This window comes from Amborella trichopoda, chromosome 12 (assembly GCF_054954075.1).
Source record: "Amborella trichopoda isolate Santa Cruz 75 chromosome 12, AtrichopodaSantaCruz75HAP2 v2.0, whole genome shotgun sequence".
Lineage (NCBI taxonomy): Eukaryota > Viridiplantae > Streptophyta > Magnoliopsida > Amborellales > Amborellaceae > Amborella > Amborella trichopoda.
Genome location: NC_142347.1, coordinates 33,551,201 through 33,565,636, shown reverse-complemented (window position 1 = coordinate 33,565,636; position 14,436 = coordinate 33,551,201). Strand labels below are relative to the sequence as shown.

The window sequence follows — 14,436 nt, the reverse complement described above, 5'->3', positions numbered from 1 at the left end:
GGTCCAAATGTTTTCTTACTAGAATTGTTATTTTTTGTTTTTAAAATTTATTTATTTTTCATATTCATGATCTTCATATTAGAGATTACATGTCTTCAAAAAGTAAGTCATAAAATCCATCTCGAAAATAGATTTATTAGGAGGAGGCCCGCATTTCGACATATACGGGCTGGGCCGCATAGGAATCGGGTCCTTATTATAAATTGGGATCCTTGTAGTGGATATAGAATTAGCGTTGAATGTTATTTATTTTGAGTCTTGATTATACTAGAAGAAGTTTGACTTGTTAGCTCCCACCATTATTTAATCAGATTCTCAGTTTTGTTTATTTCTTTCTTTAAATTCTCCGCTACATTAAAAATTTCATGAGTAGTTAGAACAACTATTGGAGAGACGAGTGAGTTTTCAATGATAATAGGTTTACATTAGGGGTCAGCAGTGAGCCCATACCTCTTTGTTTTAATTATGGACAACTTAACTAGACATCTACAAGATGAGGTACTGTGGTGTATGTTGTTCGCGGATGACATAATTTTGATGGATGAGACCCGAAGCGGCATCAGCACAACGTTAGAATCTCTTAAGGGATCCTCTAGAATCTAAAAGTCTTAAAATTAACCGGACTAAAACAAAATATATGGAATGCAAGTTTAGTAATAATAAGATTTGAGACGAGGAAGTAGTTAAGATTGACAGCCAATAAATACCAAAAAGAGCGCACTTTCGATATCTTGGGTCGATAATCCAAGAAAATGGAGAGATTGAGGAAGATGTCGCACATACAATAAAAGCTGGATGGGCGAAGTGAAGATGTGCAATTAGAGTTTTGTGTGATTGCTGCATAACAATGAAGCTGAAGGAGAAGTTCCATAGGGAAGTTGTGAGACTGGCTTTTCTTTATGGGGCAGAATGTTCAGTGGTCAAGAAACAACATACCCATAGGATGAGTGTAGTTTAGATGAGGATGTTGAGATGGATGATTGGCAAGACAAGAAGGGATAGAATTCAAAATGAATACATTCGAGAGAACTTAGGTATGGCTCTGATAGTCGAAAAGATGAAAGAAAATAAACTTAGATGGGCTGGAAATGTGCAGTGTAGACCTAGTACAAAACCTGTTAAGAGGTGCGAGTTGGTTCAAGTGGAGGCTCTGAAAGGGCAGGGGGTGGGCCCCAAAAGATATGATTGGAAGTAGTGAGAAAATATATGGGGACTTATGGCCTTATTGAGCGTATGACCCTTGATACAGCAGAATGGCAGACCAGTATTCGTGTAGCTGACCTTAAATAGTTGGGAAAATGCTCTGATTATGATGATGATGTGCTTAGAGTTTTTGCTATGAACCTCGCCAATTGCTCATTAATCTATGAACTTTTTGTTGATGATTAGTGTAAATTCCGGTGACTTATGAGTAGTTGGCGAGGTTTACAACAAAAATTCCCAATACTGGTTTTATGATTCGAGCGGTTTTAGAGCTTAAGATATTGATTGCATTGGGATATTCTTGGGAGAATTTTATAAAAAGAAGTAGAAGGTGAAAGGTGTGAAGTTGTGCATAAGGGGGTAGATGAAGTTATTAGGAAATTAGGATGCTGCCCGAGGCAAATAAAATAGGTGTTTATAATACTGAATTTTTAGGGGGGATACGGGGATATCTTATAATTTCCTTTATATTTTCCATGTATTATTTTTATATATTAGGATACTCCCACCTTAGGATATATATCTGCATTGGTAAACGTCTGCGGATTTTCTGTTACATATGTGCACCACATATAAAACATATAACCCATAAGATTGCCGCTTTCAAATCATCAAGCATTTCCTTTCTCAAATTATACACTGCGCAATGCGGGCCTAGAGATTTTCCACTCGTGCAACTTTTGAATTGCATTTGCTTTCTTTGCAAGATTGTTAAGTCAGCAAGATAGTTCAAGGAACGACAATTCGAACACTTATTGGTTATCTTTCTGGTTTATCCTTTGTACTAATTTTTGGAGAAATATGTGTTTGTAACTGAGGATTTGAAATCTCATTGATCTCTTAGATAGTTCAAAAAGTCGGCTCCACACATGCCTGCACAAACCACCTAGGTGATGGGGAGGCCTCACCGCCCCGCACTGGGCCTTTGCAGTAGGGACCATGGCTGACCGACTTGTCGCCCATGGCACTGCCTAGGTGCCCGCCTGGAGCCCTTTTGGCCAGGGCGAAAATTGCCCTCTCCAAAAGGCCAAAAAATGTAATTTGCCCCATGTAAAAGGGGGAAATAGTATTTGGGGGGCATTTTGCCCACTACCAAACCCCCCCAAAAAAAAGGGCCTAGAGAGCTCAATTTGTTCCCTAAAAAACTACTTTTTAGCTCAAAATCGATTTTAAGGATCGAATTCGAAGTTTTCAATTTCTTGCGAAATACAAAGGCATTCTACTTGGAATTTTCTAGGGATTAAAGTGGTTGCAAAAGAGAGCTTTTGGCAACCGAAATTGACTGATTCAAATCTACCTAGATTGGTTTTTGAAAGGTTGGTAAATTTAATTGTTTATGTTTAAGATTTCATATTTATTGTAAATATTGTGTTATGTGTTTTTATCATTTTGTTATTATTAATTTTGAAGTTTGGCCTTACATTTTTTATGAAAATTCATGAGTGTTTTGTTTTTGTTAAGGGGTTGCTATTTTGTGATGATAATATATTTTTGGCTCTTCGTGGCTTTCTAATTTATAATACAAATTTGAAAATTTCTAATGTGTTTTTGGCTATGTTTCTAATTTATAATGCAAATTTAAGAATATTTCACTATATTTGGCTATGATTCCAATTTTTAATGCAAAAATAAAAATTTACCATTTCGTGACTGCACAAGAATCTCAAAGCAAATGTTAATGGAAAATGACATTATTTATGACGTTGTCTCTGTTGTAGGACTGGGACATGCTGTTCTTTATCAAATCGCTACGAAGCATGTTAAGATCCTCAAATGCAGTTGCCATGATCACTTTCACACCTTCTGTTGTATCATCCTCTTCCGTCTGCATGAGGTGGCAGCACTTGGCAGACACATTGCTATCCCTCAGAACTATTCCTGGTGTGTAATGCTATCGCATTCACATGTTTGTTTGCATTCACTTAATGTCTTTCTGAAACCAGTTTACATGCGATTCAGATGATGATAAGGAAATGGCAAAACTTCTTACTGATTATCAAGACATGTTCGGCCTTCTGCACATTCACAAAGTCGGTCGCCTAAATTCTCAGGTATTTTTTTAATACAAAATCCAAGTTGTTTGTGTGTTTCTGTGTGGTATCTTGATTCTCTCTTGTTCCCTTTAAAGAAATTTCTAATTTTCAAATAATAAATATGGATTAGTTACCCTGTTAAAGTAATATGGGTTTGGTTTAGATCGAAGAATTTCTATTTCACTCGATTTCCATCGACGAAAAAGAGTTGGTGACAAATGAATTATGAGAACCTTTTAAAATTTGGATAATTTATGGTTGGTGCAGGTTCCTGTTATCCTGGAAGCAACTACATATTCATTGAAGGTCATTCGCAGGAAGACCCTGGTTTTGGAGCGGTTAAATCAAGCTCCTGTTGATGCCTCTGGTGGAGGTTCTTTAGGAGGTTGTTCTGGATCTTCCAGTGCACGTTTACTTGATTTTTGATAGCTCTTTGGGCAGATTGAAAAAATTGAAGGGGAACTATACACAGGAAGTAAAACCATAGACCACATCTGGTGTTCTATAAACCACAGGGACATCTGCCGTCCTTTCCTGAATATCGACGGTGTAGAGTATCTGTGCCCAGGTAAATATCATTTATCAGGAGTCTCAATGAAATCCCCACCATTTGCCATCAAGAATGGAGTGTTGGATAATACCCGTGGTGTATGGCACACCATCCATGTTGGGGTATGGTATTGTCAGCTCTTTTCCGTACTTGCATATTGTAATGTACAAACAATAGCTTTTTTTTCTTGTACAGAAATTTCATATTGTTGGGAAAGCTAAGAGTTGCTATTTATATATCTGGAAAAATATACAATGAGACAATTTGTTAGCTCAAATATTTTTTAACTTGAGCTCAGGAATGGCACACCCATTATTTTTAACGAGTTCTGGTATTTTTAACTTGGCTCGTTCATTTTGTTTGGCTAGGCTGGCATGATTCCTCGTTTCATCTTGTTTTTCCTCTTGACATAAATGATGGGTTAGGACATGTTTGTTTTGGTGGAAAAGGGTACTGCCAAAGATTCTTGTTCCACATGCTGTAGAAGCTGCTGCTTCCATGGGTTGAACATAAGAGCAATGGCTTCTAAAAAAAATGTCCAATTAAAGTTTTCCTAGTGGCTTCCAAAACAATGTACTTTCTACAAACAAACGGAAGATGTGCTACAGTTTTGGAAGCCATGGCTTCAATGAAGCAAACACGCCCTAGGTTGGTTCTCGAAGTAATAAATTGGATCGAGAAACAAATTAAAGCAAACGAGCATAACTCGGCAAATCGCATATGGTTCATGTTGTGGGAGGGGTTCGAGGGGATCCATCAGCGATATAGTGATTTAAAGGAGAAATCCATCTTGAGTTTTGCTAGAGACTTCGATCCTGTGGATTGACACGCGTCCGTTTTCTAGTAAGAAGCACCGACTAGCCTAGTGTTGTGCGTTAGCGCATCCGTTTTCTTTTAAGGGAAATTAATGATTTAAAAATCAAAATCTGAATTGCGAGGAGTCGATGTTCTCTCAGTCCAACTGAGGTGATTTTCAGTTAAATTGACCTACAGATGACAAAAAAGTTTAAAACAAAAATAAATAAGGAGAGTAGGGCAACTTTGGGTTCCTCGCGGCAGTGTCGCCCACCTCCCGATCCAATTTAGGATTGTTCATTTTAGTGAAATATAAATGAGAGATTCAAAACCTGTCATTTGGATCGGATTTGCCCCATTTTCTACTTTTATCAACAGTTTTTAATCATGAGATTTGTTTTATCTGATTTATTGATCCAGATCGCCTATCTTTCTGATCTTGACCGAGACAGGTAGTGGTGGTTCGATCCAGTTTAAAGCGCTAAAATACTCCCATGTCAAGGATAATTTACTCACCGACCGTAATTATTTAATGGAATTAAAGAATTACATATGGAAAAAATTTAAATAATGTTGCAATCATAAAATGTAGAATTAAAGATGCACCTAAAAAATCCTTCGAACAAAGTTGTTTTAATGTTGAAAAATCCTTTAACTGATCATCTCGACAATGAGATGTATGAATATCAAAAAAAAAGATTTTGAGTCTCGGAAATTGTGCATCTTGTAACATATCATCTAGACCATTCATTTTCAAGATTTTCATATATTTATAGATCTACTTGATTTTAACTATTTTTAGAGTTTAAAATTTCATAATTAGATAAAAATAGATTTTCAAATAAGTATATTTGTAATACATACAAAAAAAATCTAAACATGATGCGGTTTGATATATGGAACACCTGACAGGCCCATAACAAAACTATATGACGGTACTTTTTCTTGAATTGGTAATCTCATGAAATTAGCACTTCCTAAAAGATCAATGTATACTGTTTGGATAGTATCTGGCATAGACCTAGAAGATGCATCTTCACTGTTTGGATTGCCTGGAAGATGTACCTTCAGTAAATTCAGATTTTTTTATTGTACCATTATTTTTTAAAAATAATCATTCTCAATATTGTAATTATTGTACTTAAGAATCGTTCAGGTCTTTTAGTGTTTGTCTAAGTGAGAAACAAATGGGGACATTTCAAAATGCCGAGTTTGTCATATGATATCTAACAACAAAATTGAGGTAAAAATTGAAGCTTTTTTTCAACAAATTCAAATATAATATCCATAATTCAAACATTACATTTCACAAAACATGTGCATTCAAACATTAACATCATAATTATATTAATAAATAATAATATAATATTATTTTATTAATATTAATATAATATTATTATATTATTATATTATTATAGTAATTATGTTATTATTCAATAATAATGTAATATTGTTTTATTAGTATTACTATGATATTATAGTATTATTATAGTAATAATATTATATTATTGTTTGAATAATCTAATATTATGAAAACATTACAAAAAACACTCTAAATGGACTATCTATGCAACTTACCCACCCCAATCTTTTCTCTCACTTTTTTCCCCAAAACAACATTTCCTCCCAAAAACCCCCCAAGGTAAAAAGTTGTTATTTTTTGGACAGAAATGCCCTTCCCATAAAAACCAAATTCAATTCGTGGGTCCCAAGTAGCATACTGCTGGAGTGCATCTTTGCATTCCCGAAATGCGTCTTTGCACTGCCGGAGCGCGTTCTCATAATGTGGGGCGTTGTGGCTCAGACCTGTATTGCCAGAGCATACATTAAGAATGTCAGAACGTTTGTTTATACTGCCGAAGTGCGGTCCTCCATTGCAGGAGCGCTGTGGCTCTAGAGACTTCATTGTCGGAGCGGAATGCTGGAGCGCATCTTTGCACTACCGGAGCGAGTTCTCATAATGCCGGAACGCTGCGGCTCAGACCTGCATTGCCGGAGTGCACATTCAGAATGTCGAAGCACGTGTAAAACAAGATAGAGAAGGCCATGTGAAAACAAACAATGGTAGTTTAGTCTTATTTCATGCTACTTTTGAGTTAATTGCGAGGAAAGGTTGTTTGGAGGAAAAAAGTGAGAGAAAATATTGGGGTAGGGGTAAGTTGCATAGATAGTCCTTTAGGGTGTATTTTTGTAATTTTCCCTAATATTATTTTTTTATTATTACTTATTATTATATTATAATAATATTATTATAATATATTATTATCATATAACCTTAAAATATAATATTATAATTCTAATAATTATCATCATCATCATCTAAGTCATCTCAATTAATTAGGATCGGCAATAACAAGTATATAATATATTTTATTGATATATATATATATATATATATATATATATATATATATATATATATATATATATATATATATATATATATATATATATATATATATATATATATATATATATAGGAAAAGTCTTCACAACGCCTATAGGCGAAAATGAACAGTGATTTCGCCTGCCCTCATCACCATCTAAAGTTCATTGCATGGTTACGATTGTCTGGTAGTGTTTCATTTTTCATTTTCTTTCTTTTTTACAAATCGGAATGATATGAAATTTGGAGTACGTATACATCTTAGTGAAGTGCGCCTAATAAAAAATGTACATCTTAGTGAGATGCACATAATAAAAATATTAAAAAAATAATTCGGGAAAAAAATAACCAAAATACCCCTGAAACTTTTTCAGGGGTACTTTTGTCAATTTATTTCATGTAAAATATTTTTTTTGATATTTCCCGTAGATTCTCTTATTTTTTATGAACATACGCTCCAAATTTCAGATCATTCTAATTTGGATAGTAATGAGGATAGGCAAAATTACTGTTCATTTTCGCCTATAAATGTTTTGTAGTATCTTTTATATATATATATATATATATATATATATATATATGGGCGCAGTTGGCATATAGATGCATCCATAGGTGTAGAGGTAACGTGCACCTTCAAATTTTATTATGGTATATAATTTTGATGTAAATGTTCTTAGGATTATCTCAAAATCTATTTTTATATCTAATTATAAAATTTTAAATTGAAAAAATGGTTAAAATCAAGTAGATCTATAAACATATGAAAATCTTGAAAATGGGCGGTGTAGATAATATGTTGTAAAACGCACTATTTTTTAGACTTAAAATCTTTTTATTTTTCATAGTCATACATCTCAATGTCGAGATGATCAATCAAAGCGATTCTCAACATTAAAACTACCTCTTCTGATGGGTTTTCAAGGGGCATATGTAGTTCTACATTATAAGGTAGCATCATTATATAAACTTTTTCCTCTATATATATAGGAAGATGATAGGGTGAGCTCACTAGCTCACAGAATAGTATAAGCCCAATGGTCTAGATTGAATCTGAGTCGATCAGACGGCTGAGAGTGTTTAAAGTTTAATTTTTTTTTCTACAGATCCAAATCACTTGAAAATTTAGGTGAATGTTATTCTCATCAAGCCGCACCTAATAAAAATATATAAAAAATAATAATCCATAAAATTTAAAATGACAAAAATACCCCCAAAAATTTACAGGGGGTATTTTTGTCATTTTTTTCATGTAAAAGATTTTTTGAATATTCATCTATTTTTAATCAACACACGTATACAATTTCAAGTGATTTGAATTTGTAGAAAAAAAAGTAAAATTAAAATACTATCGGGCATCCGTGGTCGTTAGATCGGCCCAGATTCAATCTAGACCATTGGGCTCTTTTTTTTCTTGTGAGCCCATTGGCTAACAGAAGCCTTTTATATATATATATATATATATATATATATATATATATATATATATATATATATAAAAGACAATAACATAGTATTACAATAAAAATATATTTATATGATCATTATTTCAATAATAAATATGTTAAATAATAATATTGACAGTAATAATAATAACAGTAATAATAGTAATACTAATAATAACAATAGTAAGATTAGGATGTGTGCACTTAACTTTTGATTTCTCAAAAATGTCAATTCCGCCTAATATCCTAAAATTTGGCTTAAAATGAGGATACAACACGTCCCACAAAAATGTCAATTCCATTTTTAGAAAAAACCAAACATGTCACTAGGGGCTGTTTCCATAAAAATATGACTCCAAGAGTCCTATTTCCAGCGAACCAAACGGGCCCACCATCACCCCATAAATTAGGGGATCTCATATCAGGGGCATCATGCCGCCTTAGGATTTGTAAAAATAAGAAAACTAAACAGAAAAGATTGCATAATGAGACATTTTACCTTTGATACAATGATATCACAATTACTTACAACCATCCCATGTGAAATGTGATATGTTGGATACGTCTCAAAAATTCGAGAAAATTTATTTAAAGTTTGAGCTTGGTCAATAAAATAAATACAGTCACCAAATGTCACATCCAACGATCAAGATTAATTGTGACCACCTTGTTCCAAAGATAAAAGAAAATTGTTTCATGCGGTGAAGATCACATTTCTATATTTACAATTCCCGAGGTATAAAACATCCATCTTAAGGATGGATGCAAATAGTTGGTCAATCTAAAAACAATTGAAACTAACAATCCAATTTTTTTTTAATATAATTATTATTTTTAATTTTAAAAATTTATTTATTTTTCATATTCATGATTTCCATGTTAGAGATTACATGTCCTTACAAATTAAGTTCAAAAAACCATCTCAAAAAACAGATTTTGAAGAGGTGACTGATTTCTACATGTACTCATAGAAACCTTCTCCAAGATAAATGGTCTCACTTTATACTCTTCCTAAACAAAAAGATCATAAAAATTTGGGACATTGTTTCTAAGAGTCCCAGGACTCACATAGAAAGGAGTCCCCTCTTAAACGTTCATTTTTTAGATGGATTTTTTGGACCCGATTATGTGGATATCATCCATATGTAAAAAGATAAATTAAAAAATATATATAATTTTACAAAAAAATATTTAGATTACTGGTTTTAACCCTTTCCATTTGCATCCATACTCTATGTAAAAAAGATGGACGTTTTATGCCGCATGGGGCAAATAAAGGAATACGTCCCGGCGTACGACCATTTTCCCATGATATATGATACACATGAAATCAACTATGGATTCACGAAAAACATATACAGAATTATAATTCCGATTGTCAATATAGGTGCCGGTCCCCTGTTTGAAAAACCGTGCGATCGAACCGCTAACCACTCGATTGGATTGGAACTAATCGGTTCTGTTTTTGGTGATATACAAGTATTTTAAAAAAAAGTTCAAAAATATATATATAAATTCTCAAAAATAAAATATTTAGTTTATAATGTATTTTTCAACATTCTTTACATTATGGTAAAAGATTAAAAATTATTTTAGTAATTAACACTCATTTTTATATTTTTCTATTTTTTTCAAAAAATTTCATACATAGGCACAAATCGATTAGTTAAAATCTATTTTTTTTCATTAATTTTGAATTTCAATTGAAAGTGTTTCATTTTAATCATTTTTTGTATTTTAATAAAAAAAATTTAACAATTTTATTTTTTGACCACCTAAAAACAGCTGAATCGGCCGTGTTAAAGCGCGTCCGGTTCGCGTTTACGCACAGTGAGTGCCGTCGTTAAATATTTGAATAAACCAAGGGCGAATGCAGCGCCAGCCCAAATGCCCGAACACCCGCGTTTTAGGTTAAACAAAGAGGTAAAAAGTCAACCGTTGGGTTCCTGTCACCGAAATTTATTTGACGGTGAAGTGTAGATGTACATCTGAAAACCCCTTTCCTTCTTCCTTCCTTACATTAAAAAGAACAGAGAGCCGCAAAGAGCGGGGGTTCTACTAAGGTGGGTCTAGGGCAATTGGTAGCAGCAGTACACTACCAGTAGTGGCTTGCTCGTCGGCGTATCTCGATCTCGGTCATTTGGTGGCTCTTCTTCTCCAGTGATGAGCTGAAGAACGAGAATGGGGGAGAGTTCGAAGAGAGGAGGGCTCCCAACCATGAGGGGTGGGGGTCGAGGTCAGGTGGGCGGCTCGAGGTTGCGGCAGATCCAGAAGACGTTCAACAACCTAAAGATCACTATCCTCTGTGGTTTTGTGACCATCCTTGTCCTCAGAGGAACCATCGGAGTCGGCAACTTGGGGGGCGGAGGCGGAGATGCTGAGACGAGCCAGAACATAATTGAGGAGACGAATCGCATTCTGGAGGAGATCAGATCTACTGCTGACCTCGAGGAAGATGCTGCTGAGATCAACCCTAACATAACATACACCCTTGGCCCCAAGATCTTAGATTGGGATCAGAAGCGCAAGGCGTGGCTCAATGAGCACCCGGAATTTCCCAATTTCTTGGCCGGTGGCAGGCCGAGGATTCTCCTGGTGACTGGGTCGCAGCCCAATCCCTGCGATAACCCCATCGGGGATCACTATCTGCTCAAGGCTGCGAAGAACAAGATCGACTACTGCCGGTTGCATGGGATCGAGATCGTGTACAACATGGCCCATCTCGACAGAGAGCTCGCTGGCTACTGGGCCAAGCTGCCCCTCATCCGACGGCTGATGCTCTCGCATCCGGAAGTGGAGTGGATCTGGTGGATGGACAGTGATGCCATGTTCACGGACATGGCCTTTGAGATCCCTCTCTCTCGCTACAACGACTACAACTTCGTCCTCCACGGCTACAAGGATCTTGTCTTCAACCAGAAGTCATGGATCGGGCTTAACACCGGGAGTTTTCTCTTTCGCAACTGCCAGTGGTCCCTCGATCTCCTTGATGCCTGGGCCCCCATGGGGCCCAAGGGTGTGATCAGGGATGAGGCCGGGAAGATCCTGACCGCCAATTTGAAGGGGCGCCCTGCTTTTGAGGCCGACGATCAATCTGCTCTCATATACTTACTCATATCGAAGAAGGATGAGTGGGCAGGGAAGGTGTTTTTGGAAGAGTCCTATTATCTCCACGGTTACTGGGCGGGGCTGGTGGACAGGTATGAGGAGATGATGGACAAGTATCATCCTGGTTTGGGCGACGACCGATGGCCGTTTGTGACACATTTCGTTGGGTGCAAGCCTTGCGGTAGCTATGGGGATTACCCTGTGGAGAAGTGTATGAGTAGCATGGAGAGGGCCTTCAATTTTGCCGATAATCAGATTCTTCAGATATATGGCTTTGCTCACAGGGCCCTCTCATCGGCCAAGATCAAAAGGATCAGGAATGAGAGTGCGTCACCTTTGGAGGTCAAGGACCCACTTAACCTAAGGCATCCCACAATTACTGGGTCGCAAAACCAATGAGGTTTGGGATTTTTTATTTTTTTACCTTCATAGTCGACATGAATGGACAGAGGGTCTGGCATGTTGTCTCCTTTGTGTTTGATACGATTTGTATGTCTATCTTCTATCTATGTATCTGCAGGTATAAAAATTTCTGTTGTAGGCAGCTTTCAAATTTGTAGCATCTCGAGAATTTCTTGTGTATTGATCAGTCAAATGATCCTGTAACTGTTATTGCTCAGCAAGAGAAATCTAATCATTTTTTCTCTGAGTTCATTTTATTGTGGTTGGATTGTTCATCCCAAGCGATATTGTCTCCTGGCAGTACACTTATTCACGATGACATGTTGAATATCAGTAATACAAGTTGAGAAATATTTGGTGGGCATTTATATGTTCTTTACAATTAGGTTTTGTAGTTTGGGTCTTGTAAAAACATACTCAGCTCTGTTTTGCTCGTTACCAATGTTGATAACCTCAAGTTATTAACATTCAAAAAAGAAAAGAAACCGAATTTATTGTTGGACTATGGATTTCTTCTCTTAATTTCTTACTCTGTTATTTGATCATTTTTAAAAGAACTCGATTATATTTCTATAACTGTCCCCTTTTTGTACAAAAGACTGGTTCTTGGTCTAACCACTCTCATACATAATTTTCTACATCTTTAAACATTCAATACAGAAAAGGTACTTCACCAAAAAAATAAAATAAAATAAAATCATCATTAACCGCACCACAAGTTTGAGTATCTCCTCCATGTACCAGATGCATTCACATATAGGCAGCCATAAATAACAAGGTGGGGAGAGAATATTTAATTGGATAAGTGGTAAGTAAAGGGACTTATGGTTCTTGATATCATTGGTTATTTGTTACAAGGGCCCAGCATATGCATATCAAAACTGAATTGTATTATTTATACATGGCCTTTTGAGATTGATAGCATCCTGTAATGCCGGAAAATCACTTTTAAATAATAAAAAGATAAGTGTTTCGTCATTTAGAAATTTTATTTTTTGGGTTGGATCTACTCCTAGTAGCTGAGACTCCAAAAATAACAGGCTGGGTAGAATGGAACTTGGAGAAATGACCTTTAAATGTCAGTTCTCACGAGTTTTTTACATTATTTATGTTGTTGATGTAATTGTTCTTTCCACGGTTTGTGCCATCTCTCAGACTGATAGAAGTTGTTGAGTGTACATTATTAATTTCAGCGTTGGATAATCAACTGGGAGGGAAGGACCGAGGGAGGGGGGGCTGCAGTTTGGGCTTTGTAAGATTTGTAATGTGCAACTTCTTAATATTTTTGGTAAATTGTAGAGTGCAACAATGCCTTTTGCTTAAAAATATGAAAGCAATTTTTTTTTTTTTTTTGAATGGGGTTAACTTTGTTGAAATAAACAAAAAGAACATAGATCCACAAGATGTGGCCAATCGACACGCACAAGATGGGTGCTCAGAACACGGGGGGAGAAGACGAGAAAGCAAGAAACTAAAAAAACTCAAAAAAAAAGAGGAAAAAACGGCAACCCACAAAACTGGTGCAAATAATACATTAGGAAGAAGAGAGAAGGAAGGCCTAAAGGGTAAAAGGGAATACCAAAAGAATGAAGATGATTACTATGGAGAAGGGGGTAAGAAACTAAAGAAAAAATATGCATGTCCAGTCGGGGTGGAAGGAGGATGCTGGGTCCTTGACTATTCCTCAGGAGCTATCCAGCTGTCCTAACTGTGCGCACACAAGCTTCAGGGCCGAGAGAGAAAAGGTAGTAGAAGGCGTGGCCAGTCGGGGTGGAAAGAGATTACTGGGTCCACAACTGGTCCTCAGGAGCTGGAATGCCTTGAGCTGACCAAACACTGCAGTCACGAGCTGCCATGCCGAGAGATGATGCAGGGAAAGAGCTGCGGTGTCGTCTGTCCCTCGCGTTATTGTAGTTCTCCCTTACGAGCTAGCTAAAGATCAGAGGAAAAGAGGGGAAGAGCGGGGGTTAGGCCAGGGGAAGAAATAAGCCCTGAAAAGAGAAGGATAAGAGAAGAATTGGGGGGGAGGGGGAAGAGACTAGAAGGAAAAGTTACACTATGGGGGAAAGAAACCAAAAGATGGGAATATAGCGGAGGGACCTTAGGTAGAGGCAATAGAGGGAAAACGAAAAACAGTCCGGCAAGGTTAATATATATGTATTTTGTTCTCTCTTTTTTTTTTCCAAATTTTTCCAATGCCTTCTTTTTTTTTTTTCCATCTTTTCCTCGTCACTCTTTTTTCTTTTCTTTCCCCTCCCCCCTTTTTTTTTTTCCTTTGAGAGTGGCAGGGGAGAACGGAGAAGTGTAGGGATGAGAAGTCTACTGTGAGAGAGAGGAAGTAAGGCTGGGAGAGAAGGCAAACAGGAGGGCGTAGAGAGAAGTAGAAGGGGCTTAGGGAAGAGATAGAGTCTAAGAGAGAGAGTGGGGCTGAGACTAAAAGGAAAATTTTTAGCATACCTGAAGTAAAAACTCAAGAGAGGGAAAGGTGCTTTGGGCTCCTCCCTTAGCAAGGTCGTC

General features: G+C 36.4%; 2 protein-coding genes across 2 annotated transcripts in view; both read left to right on the top strand.

The window, feature by feature from the left end:
- Nucleotides 1–4,127, top strand: part of ELO1 (Paxneb protein-like protein) — a 63,091-nt gene extending 58,964 nt beyond the window's left edge. Inside the window, exons 6-8 of the mRNA XM_088853979.1 lie at nucleotides 2,922–3,084; nucleotides 3,163–3,254; nucleotides 3,504–4,127. Of these exons, the coding sequence (XP_088710105.1) occupies nucleotides 2,922–3,084; nucleotides 3,163–3,254; nucleotides 3,504–3,662 (414 nt within the window). The 3' untranslated portion in view covers nucleotides 3,663–4,127. The remainder of the gene's footprint in view (nucleotides 1–2,921; nucleotides 3,085–3,162; nucleotides 3,255–3,503) is intronic.
- Nucleotides 4,128–10,469: 6,342 nt separating this feature from the next.
- LOC18430937 (putative xyloglucan 6-xylosyltransferase 5) lies at nucleotides 10,470–12,171 on the top strand. Its single transcript, XM_006841077.4, has one exon. The coding sequence runs from the start codon at nucleotides 10,591–10,593 to the stop codon at nucleotides 11,914–11,916; it is 1,326 nt and encodes a 441-aa protein (XP_006841140.1). The 5' UTR covers nucleotides 10,470–10,590; the 3' UTR covers nucleotides 11,917–12,171.
- Nucleotides 12,172–14,436: the final 2,265 nt, after the last annotated feature.